Consider the following 23,973-nt stretch of genomic DNA (forward strand, 5'->3'; position numbering starts at 1 on the left):
ATAGTATTCGTATCTGTACCCATTTGATACAATTCGTGATCCATGCTTCTGCGCCGAGTTTCCTACCGAGTATTGATCGCAGCACTTTACGCTCGAAAACACCGAGGGCTTTCAGTTCTGTCACTTTCAACGTCCACGCTTCGTGCCGGTAGAGTCACCGAAAGAATAAATATTTTATACAGGGCGTATTTTGTTTCCGTTTGCAAGTTGCAGGATCCCCATCAAACACTACCTCAGCACCTACACCACCAAGTCTACTTCTATCTCTAGCTGCAGTCATGTACTTCGTTTTGGTACATTCAAAATAATCCAAACGTCATTGTTACGTGAAAACATACGTGATTCTTTCCATCGCACTTTTTGCGTACCGCCGTGCGGGGTGACATTGGGCCTAGGGGGTAACATTGACCGCCTCTTTCGATGCATCTCATGGTTAGTAGGAACGTCAAAAAACTAATCTATGGCCATCTATCGGCTATTTATAAAGCATTCTTTAAGCTTGACACAATGTTTTCATTGTTCTGGCATTAGCTTGCTGTAAAAATATTGGCCCAAAATCACCCTTATGGACCAATGTCACCCCGCCTTACGGTAGCTCTTACGTGAATCATAGGTAGCCCAGAATGAACGCATGAACTTTTGAATTTCGTCCATTCCACCGGCGCTACACGTAAGAGTTACGTGGATTTTCCGGTAGCCTTTACGAAGCGTTTTATTATGACCTAGATGGTTTTGCATTAAATTTAACTGTAATAAAAACCAATCTTATTTCTGATAGGCTTTGGAAGAAAACTAATTCCCAATTGGAAAATGTAAACAAACTTAAAAGATTGTGATATTTTTATTGTCAATCTGAACATTTTAAATCCTGTTTCACGTGAATTTCACGTAAGTGCGATAGGTAACTTCAGTAAAAATTACCGAGTCACTACATATTTGGTGGTTATGAATGGTTTAGTGATCTTTATCTTAGTCAGGTGAAGTGGAAGTAAAATGAATTTGGAATGATCTACGTGATTTTTCACGTAGCAATGACGTTTGGATTTTTTTGAGTGTAGAATTAATGGTCAGACCTATCCTCGATGTTTTTCTTTTAAGGGGCATGAAAGCCTCCTCCACTAACCTGCGATTAATTCCAATAAGGTCGATATCGTTCGCAAAGCCGAGGAGCATGTGTGACCATGTGGTGATCTCCTCATAGCACCTTCAAGTGCAATTTTGAACAGTATATTCGTAGTACGTATCGGCCTGATTAGTTTCGCCGGAATACCATGTTAAGACATTAGCTGTCATAACTCATTTCTTCTGACTGAATCGTACGACGCCTTGAAATCAATAAACAAAGTTATACTCCCGGAATTTATCTATGATCATTTGCAAGGCATACATCTGGTCCTTGTCGAGCGGCTCTAACAATACCCAGCTTGGAATTCGCCGACGAAGGACTCTCGGGCGGTCTCAGTCTGTTAAACAGGATGCGGAATTCAGCAGTGTAATTCCTCTGTAATTGACACACTCCACTCTGTGCCCTTTATTGTAGATTGGGCGTATACAGAAGTATTAGGTACAGGTGGCCACCGAACCGGGAAAAGCGGGAAAATGACGGGAATTCGAATCCACCGGAAAAAAGACGGGATAAACCGGGAATTTCAGATGGTCACTGGGAAAATCCTATTGAACATACGTTTTTGAACTCGAAATTTGCAAACCATCAACAATAAGTTGTAGAAAGTTGTTATGTTTTACTTTATTTTAATTAGGCATTTGTAATTTTGTATACCTAATTGTGTAATTTTGGAATGTATTATAAAATAAATTATTTGATTTTCTAGTTTGCTACACTACGCTTCTCTGAAAGTTTAGCTTTCTCAATATTTAACGACATTTCGAATTATTTTTTTTAACTTGCCTCCTGTCGAGGGTAACATTTTTTGGAATTATTCGCTAGCTTTGACACTTAAAAATATTCAATTGAAATCTTTCTCAAGAAACTGAACATTTACACCACAATTACTTACAATCATTTATTTATAAGAACTTCTAATATGTCTTTAGTCAACTAATTTACTAAGCAATGAATAAATAACACAGCGCAACAAAAATTACATTTTTGCGTGTCTCAAGGATCAAATTATGTGTCTCTAATAGATTTGGGGTCTCAGAAATATTCAAGAACGTCACAATTTTAAGCTACAGGTCGCCAAAGTTGCATAAAACACTGGTTTCATTGATGTTTACATCAAATTTAAACAATGATTTATCAAAAAAATGGAATCTAATCCACCAAGCATGCAAAAGAGGACTTTAACTTTAATTTCAGATATAATTTGGTTGAAATTACACGATTAAATTTTTTCAACATGCTGGTAGCCTCCATACAAAATTCTTTATTTCTCTTATATGGCAAAGTACAATACTTTTCTAAACGAACACAAAATAACTATGGGGCATCGGAAGTATTATGAACTTTGTAGATAAGTATTGTTATATACATGAAGTTTGAGTTCTGAGGCAAATTAAGCAAATAAATTGCCGTACATGCTGGAAAACTTGCATGCAAGTTGGCTGAAATAGTCAAAGGAGATTGGGCAAATCTGGGCCCGGAATGTACACAAATGACTCATATGACATTTGAAACATCTAAATGAGACAAGAAAAAGTTGGTATGGGGTCAAAAATATCCGTCGTGGGAGAAAAAAGTTATTCCGCATGGTTTGAGATGGATTTTCTATGTATTTTATTATATTTTTGCTATATTTTTTTATCGATTAAAAATGAAAACATACAAGGTGATGTTAGACCATAATAACATTGAAAATCATTTTAAAACGATTTTACATACATATGTATATTCAGTAAAGTTTTCTACCAGACCCTACTACCCACATTATACTAATCAAAATTCCCAACGGTTTTTAAACCGACTTATACGATATTTTTTGTTCGTAATAAATATTACCCGACTTGTATTTAAGTAAAAAAGTCGGCCCCATTCGATGAAAAATAATTGGGAAACAGTGCTTAAAGAAAAGTTTGTGGTGTCTTATGAAAGAACTGACTGCAATTGTTTTTGCTGAAGTAAATATTTCTCCAGAACGAATTTTGCGAAGACATCAATAAAACCATCAGCTCAACCTCAATTAACAACATCATCAGCATAAAAAAAGTTTAATGTAAGTTGAAATGCTCATTGCTAAATGCTACGCAGAAACATATGCGTAGTTTTAGGATTTCATGTGTATAAATCAATGACAATCTATCTCGCTAGTATAAACCATCTCGTGCTGTATACTGCATACTCTGGAAGATGGTATGATTACTTCTAAACATTCACATTATTGACATCCTGATGAGTATTTAGCGTTCTTAGCAAAGCATTTGTAGAGCCACATGTGCTCCGGCATCGCCAATGGAGCTGACATTGATAGCAAACTGAAGTGGTTCTGCTCGGATTATTGGCAGCTTGTTCGCAGCAAACAGTCAAACATTACAGTTACTTCTAGTTCAAATGATCTCCTTCTCTAAAAAGCAATAGCATGCTAGTATAATGTTATTGATATCAAAGATATTAGTGTGGTAACAGTCGCGCGCATTTCCAGCACGCTAAAGCTGTGTACGATAAGCGAGGTATTTCTTCCATGGTAGTACACAATACCACAAGGCAACCACTGTAATGTTAAAACGGATATAGTCTGAAAATCCTCCCTGAGTAAACCACCGGTTTATACAAACATATTGCTAGAACACTGAAATAAGATAATACGATTTGATATTTGTGTCCAACTGTTATCTAAAGTGACGTGTTTGTCAAACGCTCATACCTATATCTTTATATTATTTATCTCCGTATGTTTTAAGTATTCACATTTCAGCAACTCAAAACGTTCTGAAATCTGTGTCAAATCACAACATTTTTAAAATATTTACAATTAAGATAAAACATTCCTAAGCACATAAATAGGCACGAATTCATTACATTAGCGCAAGCAAATATTATTAAATAGAAATCTGTCCAAAACATACCTCTTTTTACACCATTCCAGCACACATAACTTTTTTCTCCCACGACGAATATTTTTGGCCCCATATCAACTTTTTTTTGTCTCATTTAGATCTTTCAAATGATATATGTGTCATCCGTGTACATTCCGGGACCAAACTCCATACATTTTTGCCCAATCTCCTTTAGCATTTTCAACAGCAAATATGTCAAAAACTAGACGTGCTATGATATTTCTGAAAATGGCAATGGAACCCTTAATTAAGTAAATAGCGGTATTTTGATACTTGAGACAAAACCGTGTTCCGCAGTGTAATGTAGGTAGATATACATTATTTTACTTGCGTGGCTTTGTTAGAGGCTGTAACTAAGGGAGCGATCCCCTCTCTTTAATTGCCTCAGGGTCGGCGTACGCGCTTGACTATCGCGACCAAGAACACACTTACCTATCTTTACTGAACACAAACCTACTTTGTTTCCAATTTAGCACAATCAGGTACCTTTATTACTCCCCCTTTTTAACGCTATCTCCTACCTCACTTATTCTCATCTTCTTCATTATTGGCGGGCCCCTTCTTGTCCCGCTACTTCACCCATGCTTCCTCCTCTAATAATCGGCGCTCCGGCTGGATTGCTGGCGCCCTTCTACTCCTCCGCACAGTATTTCAGCTTCCTCTTCACGACCTTGTCGGGCACTTCAGACCTTCGGAAGTTGGCTTGTACTTCTCCTCTTCACACTGCCCTTCGACTCCGAGCTTCAGGCCGTTCACAAAATGGCCGCCTCTATTCACCGACTAGGTGACGCCTATGGCTCGCTGTGGCAGGCTACGGAGTGGCACCCTTGTCGACTCTAGCCAACTCCGAACTATGCCGAGGCCACGATGCTTCGGACGGATCCATTCTCCGGTTCAGGGCCAAACCCAGGGGAAAGCTCAGGGTTGAACTATAGGGTCCTGTTGGAGAAGGTGGCGGTGGTGTGCACTCAGAAACACGTGTAGTCACAGAATGACTAAATTTTAGTAATTTATGACTATTTTCTATCTGCCTCTCTTTCATCCTGCAGGGAATTTTATTCCTATTTGTCAATTCACCTGGGTTGAAGCATCGCTAAGCTTCAACCCAGTCGAAATGACAGTTAGTGTGAAAATACACAGCAGAATGAAAGAGAGGCAGATAGAAAATAGTCATTGATGCATAAACTTCAGTATTTTTGTGAAATAAAAATATCTGAGTGTGGTGGGTTTTGGCGGTTAGTAATGGGGTTCTAGTTTTGATGGGATAGTGGTTTACTTGGATTTATATCTTTCCTCACTTGTACCACTTTACACTATCTTTAACGATAGTTTTTTTAAAACTCTTGGACTTTAGCATTCAACTTATATGCACGTCTTTATCTTATGATTGCTGCAGACTTAATGATCTTTGCGATAGCGGTTACTTATCGACGATCGCAACCGTTGAAGCATTTTTCCGCCCATCCATATTCGCCTCATCATGGCCCCCTTTACACCACCCACTATGGCCGCCCATCCTTATGCTCCTGTGACGCCTGGTGGTGAGTAGCGGAACTAATGATGCGGCTGCGTTCTTCACAGTGGGAGTTGGGAAGTGTCCAGTTTTATATAATTTTGTTGTGAAACCATTTGTAGTAAGCCATGATTTATGTGACGTTTGACTTAGAAAAATAAATTTCCTTATTCTTGTTCCAACCTTTACACGAGCAAGTCGTTTATTTCTGCGCTACTCCCAATAGGTTATGGGCCGTTCGCATTATTAATTCGACGCAGAAATTGTGAAACGTTTTCTCGATCAAGAATCCAAGATGACCTCGAATACCGCCAGATCCTCAAGCGCTGCTGGTAGTAGCATAGTCTCTTCAAGCCTTCCTGCAATCGATCGTTTGATTGGAAGAGAGAATTGGGCGACCTGGAAATTCGCTATGCAAACATTTCTGGAACTTGAAGATCTCTGGTGCGCTGTGAAGCCGAAGAAGAAGGAAGATGGAACCTACGAAGCCGTGGATGCAGCCAAGGATTGCAAAGCAAGATCGAAGATCATCCTGTCTCTTGAACCTACGAATTATATCCACGTTCAAAAGGAGAAGACGGCGCGTACAGTTTGGTCGAAGCTGGAGGAAGCCTTCGAGGACTCGGGTCTGACCAGGCGAGTCGGGCTTCTCCATAATTTAATCAAGACTGATCTCCTGTCGTGCGGATCCATGGGGGAATTCTTTAACCAAATTATATCGACTGCTCATCAACTCAACGGGATTGGATTTGCCATTTCCGAAGAGTGGATCGGAACGTTGCTGTTGGCTGGCTTGCCCGATGAGTATCGTCCGATGATAATGGCCTTGGAGAACTCGGGCATAGCCATCACCGGAGACAACATAAAAACCAAGCTGCTTCAAGAGATGAATACGTTCTCAAGCGAGGCGGCGTTTGCTGCTAAGAAGCGATATGGAAATCCGGGTAAGAATGTGAAGAAATCGGATCCTCCCAAAGGTCCGAAGTGCCGGAAGTGTTCCAAGTACGGCCATATAGCAAAGGACTGTCGAAGCTCAAGGAAGGAGAATGCGTTCTGTGCGGTGCTGTCTACATTCAGTCCGATGGAAGATGAAGATTGGTACTTCGATTCGGGGGCGAGTGTCCATATGACTCGTAACAGCCATCTTCTGAAGAACGTGAAACCTTCAAGTGGCACTGTGGTGGCAGCTAACGGTGGTAATATGAAGATTACTGCGACTGGATCGTTTACGCTGAAGCCATCCTGCAACGAAGACGAGATTCCTGTTCACGACGTGCAGTATTTGCCAGACCTATCTGCGAATCTTCTGTCGGTCAACCCGATCGTGAAGAAGGGCCACACCGTTATCTTCAACAATAAAGGATGTAAGGTGATCGACCGGGACGGCGATGTGATCGCTACTGGAAGCCATCGAAACGATTTGTTCAAGCTTGATGAACGGAAGCAAGGTAAGCAAAGTGCTCTGGTTAGTTCTTCGGCAGGAAGTCTGGAAGTTTGGCATCGACGTATGGGTCACCTCAACGTCAACGGCGTGCGCAGCCTAGCCAACGGACTAGTGACTGGTGTCAATATCGTTGGAGGAAGCATGACGGACTGCAAGGTGTGTCCGATGGGTAAACACAGTCGACATCCGTTTAGCAAGTATGGATCCCGTGCTGATGGTATACTCGATCTGGTGCATTCGGACATCTGTGGACCGATGGAGGTGAAGTCGCTTGGAGAAAGCCGCTATTTCATCGCGTTCGTCGACGACAAGTCACGCAGGATGTGGACGTATTTCTTGAAATCGAAGTCGGAAACTGAGGTCGTTCAAACTTTCAAAGATTTCCACGCTATGGTGGAACGACAATCTGGACAAAAGCTGAAAATGCTCAGATCAGACAACGGTAAAGAATACGTCAACGCTGGATTCAAGAAGTACTTGAAGCAACATGGAATTGTTCACCAGACGACGAATGCTTATACCCCGGAACAAAACGGCATGGCAGAGCGTGCCAACAGATCAATCGTGGAGCGTGCTAGGTCCATGCTGCATATGGCGAAATTTTGGACGGAAGCTGTGGCAACCGCCGTATATTTGCTGAATCATTCCCCGATCAAGAGCCATGATGTCACCCCGGAAGAAGCTTGGACCGGTAAGAAGCCTGACTTGGGTCACGTTCGGATCTTCGGAACATGTGCGATGGTCTTCGTTCCGAAACAGAAGCGCAAGAAGTGGGACGCCAAATCTGAGGAGTGCGTCCTGACCGGCTTCGACGAAGAAACAAAAGGGTATCGATTGTACAACCTTCAGTCCAAGAAGATTATCATCAGTCGTGAAGTTAAATTCATCAACGAAGGTGAAGCTGTTCCTGTCCGAGAAGCGTCTCCTCCGAAGAAGATCATTCTCCTAGATCAAGAAGAGGTCGTATCCCTATCACCATGCGAAGATGACCAGAATGAAGCTCACTCAAGTAACGATGAAGACGACGAATTCTTCACTGTTGTCAACGATGAAACTTCCGATGACCCAGATGACACTACCGATGGCGACCCAGTTCCCAGTTCCCTTCCTTCTCAGCAACACACCGTCAGCCAGAGCGAAATTGAAACCACCATGGGGCCCAAGAGCCAGGGTCAGTCTAACGATGCCGCGATTACTCGAAGCGAGGCCTGCAGTTCACGTACGGGACCCGAGAGCCAGGGTCAGTTCGGCGGGATCGCAACATCCAAATCCGAGGCCAGGAGTTCAGCTGCAGTGGAAGATCCGTACACTCACCAGGATGCACTGTCGTGTAACGACTCCGAACGCTGGAAAATAGCGATGCGAGAAGAGTACCAGGCACTGATGGACAACAACACATGGACGCTGACGAACCTCCCCGAAGGAAGAAAGGCGATCAAATGCAAGTGGGTGTTCAAGACAAAGCACGACGCCGCTGGAAACATTGACCGCTACAAGGCGCGGCTAGTCATCAAGGGCTACTCTCAGCGAAAGGGGGTGGACTACGACGAGACCTACTCGCCAGTGGTTCGTCACAGTTCGCTTCGGTACTTGTTCGCGCTTGCTGCCAAACACAATCTCTACGTCGACCAGATGGACGCCGTTACCGCTCTTCTCCAAGGTGACCTGGAAGAGGAGATATATATGGAGCAACCCCCGTGCTTCGAACAACCTGGCGAGGGACCAAAGGTGTGCCATTTGAACAAAGCTCTGTATGGGCTAAAACAGTCAAGTCGCGTATGGTACGCAAAACTGGATGCAGCACTCAAGAAGTTGGGTATGAAGTAATCGAAGTACGATCCGTGCTTGTACCACAAGATCAACAACGGAAAGATTCTGTTCATCGCAATCTACGTGGACGATCTGATGCTGTTTTCGAACGATGAAGACTGGAAGAACGAAATCAAGGCAAAGCTGAGCTGCATGTTTCACATGAAGGACCTCGGACTTGCTTGGGGATCCGAATCACACGCACGGAGGATGGCATAGCTCTCGATCAAGAAGGATATGTCGAATCAGTCTTAGCCCGGTTCAAGATGCAAGATTCGAAGGCCACTCCGACACCGATTAATGCAGCCATTAAGCTGACTAAGGATATGTCACCGCAAACCAAGGAAGAAGTCGAGCAAATGGCAACGGTACCATATCAAGAAGCTGTTGGGTGCCTGATGTACCTTGCCCAATGCACTAGACCAGACATCCTGTTTGCCGTCAACCAATTGAGCAGATTCTACACCAACCCCGGACCGAGTCACTGGCAGGCCGTCAAACATCTGATGCGGTACCTCAGAGGGACGTCGGCAATCAAGCTTCAGTACTCCAGAGCCGGAAACGAGGAGATCACGGGATATTCTGATGCTGATTGGGCCGCTGACGCAGATGACCGGAAATCAACGAGTGGGTACATGTTCCTACTACAAGGAGGAGCGGTATCCTGGAGCTGCAAGAGGCAATCAACCGTGGCGTTGTCTACCTGCGAAGCAGAGTACATGGCGTTGTCCGCAGCAGTACAAGAGGCTTCGTGGTGGCAAGGACTGCTATCACAGTTTGGAAGGAAACAACCGATCGATTTGTACTGCGATAATCAAAGCACTATCTGAATTGCTAAGAATGGCGGATATACACCAAGAACGAAGCATATAGATATACGACATCACTATATTCAAGACGCTTTGGATCGGAAGATAGTGAACATCACGTACGTTAGCACAGACGACCAAATAGCTGACGGGCTCACGAAACCACTACAACGTATTAAGCTGGAGCGGAATCGACGAGCCATGGGAATCACACAATAATTGGCTTAAGGAGGAGTGTTGTGAAACCATTTGTAGTAAGCCATGATTTATGTGACGTTTGACTTAGAAAAATAAATTTCCTTATTCTTGTTCCAACCTTTACACGAGCAAGTCGTTTATTTCTGCGCTACTCCCAATAAATTTAATATTTTCTTGGTATTAGCTATTTGACAATAAAACGATACACAAAATCACGATAGTCTCACAAATCTTGGAAACTTCAACACAAGGCTGTACCTATTAAATATTCAGAACTAAGATCCCCCCTCTCCCCTAAATGACCTCGTGGTTCATGGGTATGGCCCGGTATTTTTACGAGATGAATCAGCCTTGGGCTGCAAATCTATCATATAAAGATATCTGTATAACTGTTTAATGTTCACCGTTAACTTATTTTACAGAACTTACTAGTTTCATGAAGAAGAAATCTATAGATTAGAAGTTGGGAATTGGTTACTTCAATGATTTACATAGTTGGGTTTTTGTAGGCCAAGTTGTCTTGGCAGTAATCATAAAATATTGTTGCTAAAATGGGCTCAATAGCTTTCAAAAAATCTCCCTGTCAAAGTGAAAAAGTTCCAGGAATAGAATCCTTCTCCCTGCACAATTAAAAAGCGGCAAACAATCTGGAAATTATACCGGAAAAACCGGGAAAAAAGCGGGAATTTGAAAATGAAAATGTGGTGGCCACCCTGGTATTAGTAATGACACTACTACACTACTATTTCAAACAAATTCTGATAAAGCTGCTGATTTTCACAATGCTTCCTTTTATCAGAAGCAATAATATGGGTATTTTTCAAAAACTACCACGTCACAATACTAATAAAAAACAGTGTTCATGTGGGCACCATAGCCTAGTCCGTCTGAGTATTGGTCCTGGTAGAGGGGAAACTTGGCAAAAGCCAAACCGAGGGTTCAGTCTTAACAAGTTAAGCTGTCAGGCAGCTCCAACTGAATACCATACAAAAAAAAGTAGGCCAAAATCACCTATATCGTTCGGAAAGCACGAACTTACACGAAAGCAACGATAGTTTCTAACCCGGTATGAATCCAACGTATGACCCTTGAAAGGACTGGGATTTTCAACTTGGCACTACAGCATGGCTTGCAACTATACGAATACATTTGAACTTTTTCATGCATTATACATATATCGACTAACGATAATACTATTACTTAATTTTAGGACTTGCCGAGATCCAAACTATGAATGTCAGTCGATGTCCTACCAATAACGCAAACGGAAATATCGTTAAAGACAATCAAGACAAGCCGATTGGCGTGAGCCCGATGAAGCCGTTGAGCCGATTGGAGCATAATGGGTACACGAAGGTACCAAATGGAGTACCTGACAATACACGTGATCTTGATTTCAATGCTATTGAAGACGACTACGATTTCAATGAAAGCGCTAGTATGATAAAACCAAACAATGTTCAAATGACTTCTCGTAAGCCGCTGGTGGATCCTATTTCAGAAGGCTCAAACTCTGGCGAAGAGCAATATCCGCTTACGTCGCAATTGAACAAATCCGGAATGAGACTTGATTACGAGAAGGAACTTTGGAAACAAAAAGTTCGTCCAGTTAGCCAGCAATCCATCGCTTCAATTGAAAATCGTGAATTGGGCAACAAAACTAAAACTACCATCAACTCCAACGGTAGCTATTCGGGTGGAAATTCGAATAGCTATTCGAACGGTGCATACTCGAAACAAGAAGACGTATTGGAAAAGCCAAAATCAACAGTCTCGTTCTTGCATAAGCTTGAAATGCGCAAAAAGCAACGAGCAGCAGCCGCCCAGAAACAACCAATTTCTGAAGAAGTGGAAGATAGATCGCGCTATGCAGAAATCAACATCATCCCAGCCGGATATCAGATTGGCACCTTGAAATTCGAAAACGGGAAAGTCATCGCCGGAGAGAAGGCGGATCCACCGGAAAGTAAGCCAAATTCGTGGGGTTACAACAAACCGCGGAACATGGGACAAGAGCGTAGCAAACATCAACAACAGCAACAGCAGCAAAGTGACGAGTATGATACTGACCATGGAAAAGTCTACGTGACCAAAAACGGAAGTCGATTTGATCGAGTGATTGAAGACGAAGCATGGTAAGCAATTGGGGTTCCTCGTCATTTCTAATTATATGATCTGATGGAGAAATTTTGAGAGACATGTGGTGTAATTACTGCCCATTACACAAGGTTTTAGCTAGGAAACTCAATAACTTTATTGTTTTATGCAAACACATCAATATTTTTAAGTTATTGATTTTTAGCAAGGCGAATAAACGCAACGTTCACTTAGTCGTCTTCATATTGACCAAGGTAAACAAAAAATAGATTTTAACAAGAGAGAACTGTTTTTTTTTCCAACACTGTCAATTAATGTATTCCTAGTTTATTGAATACATTATAAAATACACACACCTTGAAAGAGAGAACAGTATTAGGCTGATTAACAGTTAATACAAATCCATTTTCTAAATGTTGAAACTATTCTGGCCTAAATCTAGGTTAAGTATTCAGGATTTTGCAGTATCTTTGATATTTATTTAAACATCAGTTTTTACCTGTTATAAATTGTTCAATTCGTTAAGTAGTTTTTGATCTTTCCAATATTTATACAGTCGACTCTCCACATCTCGATATTGAAGGGACCATCGAGATAGGGAGAGATCGAGACAAAGAGCACATTTCTGATGAATACTAGATTGAAAAACGCTCCGTTGTCAGGAAAATAGGAAAAATAATAGACGTCATCTCGTATTTCTATAAAATTTAATATAATGGGCTTCGATAATGGGCATATCGATATACGGAAAAAAAAATCGAGAATAAATAAAAATCAACAAGAATACATCGAGGCATGGTGATATCGAGATAAGCAGAATGAAGGGAAAGAAGAAATCATCGACAAAGGGAGAGATATAAAGACATCAAGATGTTGAGAGTCGACTGAATTACAAGCCAGTTTCCAGTTACACTATACATGTGTTTGAATAATATTAATTCCAAACATTGGTTACAAAGATTCTGAGGAGGCGAATAAATTGTTCTCCTGTTAGTCTGTCATGCAATAAGTGAAAACATTACCTATTTATCTGAGAGAGTTCTGATTATTTATGATTATTGTAATTCACCAACTTCCAACTGGCACTAGCTGACTTGAATTGGTACGATGTTAATTGCGAAAAACTTTTACGCATGTTCTGCTCATAAGAGCACTACATTATTGAAAAATGAAGGCATATTAGTCTCCATATGTAATTTCACCCCCATAGCAACAACGAAACACGACTTATGTTCAAGCTTATGTTTTTATGATCAATAGTGTCAGAATGTATGATCTGTCAGGTGACCCAATAATAGATTTTTTTTTCACAATTTGGCTGCGTTAGTAAATGGCGTCTCGAATAGACATGAAAGCAAAATTGAAGAGATATAAATTAATTGCTTATTGCACCAAGAAAAAGAAGTTGAAAATTATTGTCATTCAGATTTCACCTAGTGAACTTGTAATTAAAATTGAATTTCGGCTCCGTAAAACGTTACATGCAATTGAGCCAGATAAATGAATTATAATAAATGTCTAATCACCTTACGACGAAATTTTGTTCAATTGACACAGACAGTTTACTACACTCTTGCTAGTAAATAATAGGGATTTTTTATATGAAAGATTCGCGGAAACGGTTATTGTCGTGCTTTGCTGTCAAAATGTGAGTCAATCAAGTAGCGGAAGCTGCCAAAGTGTAAGCCAACCGAAATGCGTTATGTTTGTTTTGAACTTTTTCTTGTAGAGTAATGTAGGTAATCCAATTAAAATTGTTCGGGTAAAAATTGTTTTGCGTAGAGAAAACTATATGAAATATTGTATATTTTACATTTTTTATTGTGATGTTATGTATACACTAAGATTTAACCCTTTCTTCCCCATGACAGCTCTAGAGATCATGCATAATTTTTTAAAACGACGTTTCTAAACACTCGGAATGATTCGAGAAAAATCCAGTCGTGTCTAATGTAGTTCTTCCATAACGACCGTTGTCGAAACTTTAATAACAAGTTGAGTTGGAGTCAGATTTATACAAATAAGTTAGCGTGCTTATTATGCGTGGCGTGTGAGTCGAGACGACTCGCTCTCACCGCGAGTGACGTGAGACGACTAATGTTAATCAAATGGGAGCGAGTCGACAATTGTCACCTCATTCGACTCGTGTCACCTCACACGCCGCGCAGAATAGGCACGTAGGTGTTGCTGTTTCTTTATATGATTCCTTGTCCTTATTGGCCAGAACCTGAAACACCTATGTGCAAGAATATAACAAACGAAGAGAAAATAGTCAAGATAATCGAGCCGAAAGAAAAACGTCGCCTTCCGCTATGATCAACCTCATGTAATATTATAAGTAAGAAACGAAACGAAGCGAAAAGCACTCCATTTTTCCAAACTTGCTTTATTCCGAGAATTATTGAGTTTTTCACTATAACTTCGTCGGTTTTCTTTCGTCGTTGGCTTCGTCCGATTTTGCGTCCCGGTCCGGAACGATGGAAACGCTTTTGAAAAGCGAAATGTTGCGTTCGAACGGAAACATGCTGGTGCGAGACAAGTGACACAGGAAACAACAAACTTCGAAATATTTGATTGACTGCAAAAGTTGGTGGAAATGCAGGAGAATTCCGATAAAATCCAGTGCGAAATCGAAGACGCAGCAACAGAGGAGGAACTGCCATCGGTGCTGAATGTTGGAGAGGATTACGAGAAACTGTTCTATTTTACCAAAGGAATGTTTACTCGTTTGGTAGAGTTTGACCGGCCGAGAGGATCTTATTGCGGAAGTAGCGACGGATAGCGGACTGTAGGAAGCAGTTCGTGTGCTATTTGAAACGGAAAGATTAACAAGCTGTAGCTTCATCTACCATGGCCAGTTTCGTATGATGTGTAAACATCCAATCGCCACACAACTACCATCATTCAATCCTCCGTCGTTCAAGGGCGACAGGAAACAGTGAGCATCGTTCAAGGATATCTTTGTCAGCAGTGTGGACAAGAGAAACCTTACGAGTGCGCTTAAATTGCATCTTCTCACTTGGAGGGAAAAACAAAAAGCCGCGTTAGTAGTTATGCAATTACCGATGTGAACTATAAAGTGGTGTGGGATACAAGCCAAAGTTTGCAGTTTTGGCGCTTGTCCAGGAGTTTTGTGATCAGCCAGTAATCAAGATAGCGAATCTCATAAATCTACGGAAGTTCGTATCGACCTCCAACGAGGTTCCAGCGACTGCAATCAGTGAAACTGAACACAACACTGAACTCGTTTCTTGTTCGACGAATGTGAAAGCAACTACTTCAGTCTTCATAACTACGTTGCCGACTGCTGTTGTTCGTGTGAGAAGGAAAGACAAGCAGTTTCATGAATCGAGGTTGGCAGCGGTGCAACGGAGACCACCAAAGGGGTGGTGAATTTGGAAATCTCTTTTCGCTTCGACAACAATCCGATATGCCGAACGAAGGCATTCGTGCTGAGTAAACTTGCAACGAATCAACCAAGCCGACAAATCGATACTAGTCGTTTAACTTGCCTTGAAAGAAGGTGCTTCCAGTGGCATTGAAAACCGCGTTCGGTTGGATTGTTGATGGTCAAGTCAGAGCTACAACTGATCTAATATGCAACACTGCTATTGTCACTATGTGCACCGAATTAAATGTTGATAAAACGCTACAACAGCTTCGGGAAATCGAGGAGGTGATCAAGCCGAAGCCGATAACAACGGAGGAACAAAAAGCTGTCGAAGTATTCCAAGCCACCTATCAAAGTGACGAATCTGCGTCATATTTGTTCGATGAAACTACAGCACAGCTAGGGTAATCTCTTCCAGCAGCCGTTTATCTCAAGTCAATGCTCCGGAAATTTGCAAGCGATCCTGTTTTTAAGAAGCTGTACTGTGATTTTATGGCGGAGTATTTGCTACGAATTCCTGATGCAGAGATCGAGATGCCATCGGATTAAATATATTGACAGGTCAAGGTGCGCAAGGAAGATACCAATTACCAACGCATTGTTTGGTCTCCTGAGCCCGGAAAATCTTTCGATTATTATAGGCTACTAACCGCCACGTATGGCAGCTCATGTGCTCCGTACTTGGCAAATGAATCACTCCGGCAAGCAGCACGAGATTGTCATTCGCAGTACTCGGAAGCAGCAGAGCGTGTTTCAAAGAACTTTTATGTGGATGACTTGCTCTCGGGTAACAACACGCTCGAAGAAGCAATCATGCTAAGGAACGAAATTATCCAGGTAAAGGACTGAGACGGACGCTGCAGTTCCACTTCATTTGGCGCCAGATGCTGACTCGGTGATGGCATTGTGAATACAGTGGTAACCTGCCACTTTCGGATACCAGGTAAAGATGGATTCCAACAAGCGAAATACGAAACGTCAAATGTTATCAGACTCAGCTCGACTATTTGATCCTTTGGGCTGGGTCGCTTCGATCATCGTTCGTATTGAGATCCTCTTTCAATCGTTGTGGTTGCAGGATTTACTGTGGGTTGATTCATTACCGACGGCAATAGATGACGCCATCAGTTGACAACCGCTCTCCGTGCGCGACAGACGCCTTTTCGTACGCAGCTCTTACCAATCGTTAATTGAATCACCCGTGACACCTGCTGCGGAAGAGTTTTGTAGTCCATGCAAAATGTCTTCCCACAGGAGAAACACTCTTGTCGTCGACTTCAGTGTCCTGCCAAGACGGCCAGGAATGTCCCAAGTGGAGGAATTCATCAAAGACATCCTCAAAATCGACATGGCCGATGTGAAGAACATTCAGATCCACAACCTGAAGAGCTGCGTTTACATGGAAATGAACGACCCAGGCATCGCGCCACGACTACAAAAGCAACACTATCTGCGGCACTGGTTCAATCATGAAGGTATTAATTACCATATTCCAGTGTATGTAGATGGACCAACTACAACTTTGAGGATCCACGAACTTCCACCGCAAATGTCCAATACTGTCATAATGGACCATATGCAACAGTACGGCAGAGTGTTATCCATCCACAAAGAAGTATGGAAGAAGTTTTTCCCAGGAGTACCGAACGGCGTGCGAGTGGTAAAAATGAAGGTAGAGAAACCGATACCGTCTCATATTGTGATCGACAATTAAACCACACTCGTCACTCATCCGAAGGCATGCGAACAGTCATCTCTCAACGACAAACAGAAACAACTCCCCACACCACGAAGCGCCAAGAAACAGCAAAGTAGAAATGAAGATAACCAATGCGGCATTGTTGATCTACTACCGGACCAAAGCGACACTAGTGGATCGGAGTCAGATGACGACACGGCAGAGAGCAACGATAAAAAAGCAGACGTGCATAGCACTGAAAGTGAAAATGGAGCGGAGATAGACCTAGAATGCGGCAACTGGAACATCGAGTGGGTCGAAGGAAGAGAATGGACCAAAACGATCGTGCGCGCTGAATGGCAATATAGATGATGCGGAATGGAAAGTTCATTATACTAGATCCAAGAAGAAAAACACGAAATTGTAGTATAGTATATTATGTTATTATAATTGAATTTAAAATACGACACGAATGCACTTCTCAAGTGTAAAATGTCGAAAATAAAACAAACAAACAATAGATGACGCGTGGAACAAAATAAAGAACGACTTGCAAGCAAGTGAGAAGATTTGTATTCTAAGATGGATTCCACACCATGGAGGCTGTTTGAATTTGTCGATGCTTCGGTGGCTGCACACGCGGCAGTGGTATACGCTCGGTCAACCGACCAATAATGTAAGATTTTCGTATCTCGGATAACAAGCGAAACGAACGTGGCACGAATCCAGCAAGTGTCTCTTGGATTGGAGCTCAACGCTGTGGTGGTGCTTACCGACCTCATGAAGCAACTTATGCGGTTTTTATCGCAATTGAACGTTACGTGCTACGCGTTGTCGGATTCGGAGATCGTTCTGGGTGGCTATCGTCGCATTCAAGATCGCACATCAACGATCTTAGCCCAAGACAAAGATAGGTGGCGTGGTACAGAGTTGTTTTCTTTTTTCTCTGGTACTGCACACAAGATGTACATCCACAAGACCGTTAAGTGAGAACCACAGAGCCTAAACCCCATGTGCTCGCCAGATAGCCGGGTTAGGTAAAAGCTTCCAGCTTTGCTAGAAGTGCAAAAACTCTAGAAAAAAAAACATCTTGCTGGATGCGTCGGTTTCACAGTTTGTTTCGCACTTACTCCACATCAGATACACCGGTTTTTATTTTTAAGTTGCACATACGTCGATTTGTAAATGAAAACTTAATTATATTAGTTATTTTGTCAGTTCAATTACGAATATCAATTATCAAATGTTTCCAATTTCACCTCGACTAACAGAAGCACCGGACGAAGCCGTGAGTAGAACAGTAGAAGTAGAACAAACATTTGTGATACATATTGCCTAAAACCGAACAATGATGATGTTCCACATCATTTTCCTGCGATGTAGAAATCCAAATCTCTCAATTTCCAACATGTTTAGTGATTCAGAAACAGTATGACGCATCTGCTGATTGAAATTTTATGTTTTGATTCTGCACATAGGTCGTTTTACTATGAGTACGGTGTATGTGTTAGCATGAAAAATATTTACAGTTGCAAACGTTACACCCCATGTAGCGAAATAAAAAAACTCTGAATAAAGTACACATAGGACAAAATTAAAATTTATTTTGAAAAATCAAACAAATGTTTTATGAATACTTTTGTGGACTCGTTTGTCACGAGCACATGTAAAGCAAGTCTCGATTTGTTTATTTTTGCATATACGTCGGTTTGAAAAATTATGCTTTTATTTTGTAATGAAATAGTTGATCAAAGTCGTAGGAAAGATTATATACCGAGCTCGGTTTAATTTTACACCAAATAACGTCGGTTTATCAATTGGTAACGACAAATTAGTTAAACTTTAGTTTTTTTTGGCAATATGTTATACCTAGATATCACAACCTAGATCGCGGTTGATTGGATGGGTTTGAGTATGAAGAAATTGGCTAAGAAATGCTTGAGCAACATCGTGGGAAATGAAGGCCTCGAAATCTCTTGGCAATCTGTTGTAGTGCCCTTTGGGCATTGTTTCATAACATTACGTACTATGTCGATACTAGTGAAATAGATAGTAAGGAAAAAATAATGCTTAATAGTATGCAAAGTAGTCCAATAAAGAATTTTCTCTGACCTAAAATCGAATTATTTTATTCTATCACGATGAGAACTCTTTACGTAACAAATTAGATCAGGCTCTCTAGGCGTCATCCCGTGCGGTACTCATCGAAATAACCAGTTAAGTTTTCATTTCGGATTTATCCCCACTGCAACCAATGCCTTATCTGTTCTTTTCATTGCAGCATCCGGTCAAAGCTGAGCCACCAACGGTTGCTAGTGCACGGTAAGCGAGTTCCGAAACCGGTGGAAAACCTGGAGAGTGCTAACTTCTGCCCAGAGGTGCACCGCGAACTGAGTATGCTGAATTTCCGATCGATCCACCGCATCCAAACGTACTCGTGGCCGCATATACTTCGAGGGAACTCGTTCTTCTGCGTCAATGCGGCGACTACTGGCAAAACGTTTGCATATTTGCCAGCTATTTGTTCGTCCGTTATGGTAGGTTCTAGATAGAACATTGGTTATGATTGAATATAGCATCATCATTACAATTTTAGAAAATGTACGACGAAGAACTCGCAGCTAAAGGTGCTGGTCCGTTGGCGATTATCGTTTGCAAATCCTCCAGGGAAGTGCAACGTGTAACAAGGCATTGCAGGAAGATGTTGAATAGCGCAGTGAATCCTTCCATGACAGTGGTAGAAGCATTCGGGGCCAGAGATATTCCTAAAGCCTGTGTAAGTTGTCTTCTCAAACGTGCTATGTCCATAGAATATTTGAGGGTCCTAATGCAAAGGAGTGTAGGTGACGTATTGGTCGATTTTGAGTTCAGGGCTGTTTGCAGGTTTCTTTATTTATTTTTATTGTCCTTGCAATGAATTCTGATTCGAAATAGCTAGCCAGGAATTACTCTGAAAGTTGATTCAGAGTTTTACTCCAGATTTTGCAGTAGATCTTTCAAGAGCTTTTCCGAGAAAGGGTTTATTCCAATATTTCTGAAGAAATTCGTTGAAGGTTTTTACAAGAACCCCTACAACAATTCCTCAAGGAGCTACGCTGATTTTTTCAGTTATTTCATTCAATCATTTTCATATGAATTACTAAAATTGGTTCATAATTCTTCCAGAGGTTATTCCCGGAAACCCATTAAGAACTCTTCCAGGAAACCTTTCAGTTTCTCAGAAAAATTTCATCCACGAATCACTCCTGCAGGTCGTATTTTTTTTTCGAAAATTTTTTTCATAGATTTTTCAAAATGTCTGGCCGGATTTTCGGAAAAAAAATCTTGTCAAATCTTTAATTGCTGCACATTTTTCAAGCCGTTTTTATCACTTACACTCTATTGCTTCTAAATCCCTCAGTTTGGAAAGGTAATAATTTTCTATTTTACAGAACCTCTTGTTAAACGGATGCGCCATCCTCGTAGCCACTGCCCCAGGTATAAGACGAGTCTACGAAAATATGCCCAATGCACTTGTCAAGGAACGCGTTCAGTCCGTTGTAATCGACAACATCGATATCATAATCGAGCGCTTCGGCAACGAACTGCAGTTGCTTTGCAAAATATGCGATAAGCCTGAACTGCAGATGGTCATCACAACGACATACTGGAGTCCATTGTTCTTTGGCTTTTTGAAAAGATACAAGAATATGATTATGTGCATTGGAGCATACCTAGAGGCGGCCATATATGGGAAATCAAACTTGTTGTTGCAACTGAATTCCAAGCTCACGAAAATTGACGAAGTTTTGCACTTCGTACAGCAGACCAATTATCAAAACGAACGAACCATGATCGTATGCAGCGAAGCTGAGGAAGTTTACGAATTGGTTGAAATGTTGAAGTCACAGTCGATCTCTCACATGTTTTGCAACGATGCAACCACATTGGCGCAAATGGGTAAATTATAATCGCAGAAAATTGTGTGTTCTTGTTATTAACGCGTATGTCTTTCTATCATCCAGATGGCTTCAAAGAATGGGACAATCAGCTGCCTGGCGAGATGCACGTGTTGGTTTGCTATGACGGAGTTATCCCCGATTTGGAGATCAGCAAAGCGCAACATATAATACACTTCTCGTTGCCCAACTCTTGGACCATGTTCACCAGACGATTCGCCTGCTCGTTTGGGTATTACCGAGATCCCTTCCGTGACGATGACAGTAAGTCGCAAAAACCTGCATCTTCGGTTATACTGTTAGACGAGAATAACAACGAACAACTTCCCAAGCTAATTGAGTTTCTGAAAATTCACAATCATGAAGTGGCAGAGCCAATCATCAAATTGGCAAATGTAAGGATCTGTTTAACCTCGACCGTTTTTGTTCTAATCATAATTCTATTTCGTATAGAATATTCGCATCCAGCAAGAGGAACAGAAGCTCGCGGAAGGCAACTACGTGGACTTTTGTCCACAGGTGCTTGAGTTTGGAAAATGTCGAACGCCCGGGTGTATGAAGCGCCATCTATTCACGATCAGAGATCTACCGTACGGCGATGTGCCTTCTAGTGGCATTGTCAAACTGAAGGTCTTCAACATGTTCTCACCGACGCACTACACGGCCCGGGTTCTGGAGCATCGGGACTACGGCGCCAAGAGCTGGACTCCGGTGAATAATTCCCAAGACTATTTCGCCCTGGACTTGGCCATACAGCAGCATTATGCCAATGAAGATCGCCATTGTGATCACGGCCCCGTACACTACAATGATTGGTGTACCATATTCGACGAGTTCCGCTACTGGCGTTGCCGGATTGTCAGCATCGAACAGAAAAAGTAAGTATAGAAATGAGCTTTAGCTTCCAAATTTGAACGAGACTTCTCTTATGAATGACAGGATCATGTTCATAGCTTTAGCTGGAACCAGAAACTGACAAGAGATTGTTTCCTTCGCTTCTAATCTTTAATCATTATTTTGTCCATACTAGTATAACAGCCCCATTTATATAGGAAATCCCTTAGAATATGGGACTTCTAAGCGACTATGGGCAGTATAACACGCCTTCATTTACGCCTGATGCTCTGGTAACCAAATAAGCAGAGCGAACATCTGTCTTAAATCGCCTTACCCCCAATACTTACACAGTCTTGTATGAACTTGCATAGATGCAGTGGGATATACTGTAGACCATATATGGGCGAAATAAATGCAACACCAATGCTTCCCACTTTCCCTCATTTGTCAGCAAACTGGGTATGCCTGTTAGCATCAGGCAGTCATTTAGTTCTAAAGCTCAAAACTCATACGACTTGCTAAGCAGCCTCTATAGAGTATTTCTTTAACGCTTCAGAGGTCGCACGGTTGTATTTTATACAACACCAGTGGGAAAACCTCACTTGTCAACTGCATGGTGATTCTGATGATAGCAAACAGCGTGACAGCTGGAAGGTTCAAAGTTATTCTGAATAAACAAAAATTGGCGGTCAGTATGGGCCACCTTTGATTTGAGCTTGAAAACAGATTCTGACCCCGAAAACCTTAAGGGTCCATAAAAGATTGTTCAACTAGCCACCACTGTGAAAACCGTGCAAAAATCTGATTTGATACTTCATATATTTATGAAAACATTCCTTCGCCGTGTGGTTAGAGTCCGCGGCTACAAGGTTAAGCCATGCTGAAGGTGTCTGAGTTCGATTCCCACTCGGTCCAGGATCTTTTCGTAATGGACATTTTCTTGACTTCTTTGACTTTTGCAAAGAATGCTCTTAGTTAATAACTGTGGGAGTACTTATAAGAACACTAAGCCGAGAAGCAGGCTCTATCCCAATGGGGACATAATGCCAAGAAGAAGAAATATTTATGAAAATGTGAAAATCTTACAAGATTTTGGACATGAAAATGAGCTATGCAAAAAGTTTTGTCAATCGTATTAAGATTTTGCAAAAGTAGCGCTGCAGTAGGTGTGTTGCACAGGAGTAATGTTGCGAACGTTTGGAGGTAACCATATCATCTACCAGAGCTGCGATAACACATGTGAGCTGGGAACAGCTTTTATAGTCATGGACGATATGCAAAGGCGCGTAATCGGGAGGTGGTCGATCAACGAAAGAATGTGCAAGTTGACAATTAAAGGCCCATTCTTTAACTTTTATCATAATCAACGTGCATAGCCCACAATCCGAAAGGACTGATAATGACAAGGACGCATTTTACACGTAGCTCAAAGCACGACGTCAAGCTCATCATAGGAGATTTAAACGATCAGGTTGGAAAGAAGGAGGAGTTCAGACCGACGATTGAAAAGTTAAGAGCCTAGCGGTCAACGAACGAGAACGACCTACGTTTGTTAGATTTCTCGCGTTGAGTATCATACAAGCGTATCTGCAGTAATCGTTTTCTCTTTGTCGATTCTCTCATTTGATTAGTACACGAAGTTCAATCATTTTTGGTAACATTTTACGATGCAACATGATGAAGGACAATTAGTTCATTCTACTGAATCGAAAAGAGCAGTCGTAAATAGTTGCCCGACTAAGTAATTGGCTAGAGAAAATCGATGAAGAGAAATCGATCATTACGCCCTTATGATACTGAACGCGAGATTTCGTCGCCTCCAAGAATATGGCCATTCTCCGACATAACCGACGTCAGAATCTATCGTTGACCCCGACCACTACCTGGTGATGGTGAAACTGCGCCCAAAACTATCCGTCATCAACGAGGTACAGTACCGACGCTTGCCTCAGTACAATCTAGTACGACTGAAACAACCAGATGTCGCCAATGCATACGCACGTACGTGTTTGTCGAGTTCATCTACCTGTGATCCTTGCTGACAAGACGACTGACAACAACGATAGTCGGAAAATACGAAGGCGCATTATCTGTGGAAGTCGTGCCTTCTATGGGCTCCAGAAGAAACTGCAAGAAAGTTTCACCTCCACACCAAATGTACGATGTACAACACGCTCATATGACCTGTAGTCCTCTACGGACGTGAGACGTGGACTATGCTCGAGGAGGATTTGCAAGCTCGTGA

At 41.8% G+C, this 23,973-nt stretch overlaps 1 protein-coding gene across 3 annotated transcripts in view; it reads left to right on the forward strand.

Annotated features, from left to right (window-relative positions):
• LOC5572990 overlaps positions 1 to 23,973 on the forward strand; it is a 44,602-nt gene that overhangs the window by 14,931 nt on the left and 5,698 nt on the right. For all 3 annotated transcript variants that reach the window (XR_002501295.1, XM_001654267.2, XM_021849973.1), the window contains exons 5-10: positions 10,998 to 11,922; positions 19,235 to 19,490; positions 19,550 to 19,729; positions 20,385 to 20,892; positions 20,958 to 21,286; positions 21,345 to 21,769. Coding sequence is in view for 2 of the 3 variants with exons in the window: in XM_001654267.2 (XP_001654317.2) it covers positions 10,998 to 11,922; positions 19,235 to 19,490; positions 19,550 to 19,729; positions 20,385 to 20,892; positions 20,958 to 21,286; positions 21,345 to 21,769 (2,623 nt within the window). In the remaining variant the exon portion in view is untranslated. The remainder of the gene's footprint in view (positions 1 to 10,997; positions 11,923 to 19,234; positions 19,491 to 19,549; positions 19,730 to 20,384; positions 20,893 to 20,957; positions 21,287 to 21,344; positions 21,770 to 23,973) is intronic.

Source organism: Aedes aegypti, chromosome 3, assembly GCF_002204515.2.
Source record: "Aedes aegypti strain LVP_AGWG chromosome 3, AaegL5.0 Primary Assembly, whole genome shotgun sequence".
NCBI lineage: Eukaryota > Metazoa > Arthropoda > Insecta > Diptera > Culicidae > Aedes > Aedes aegypti.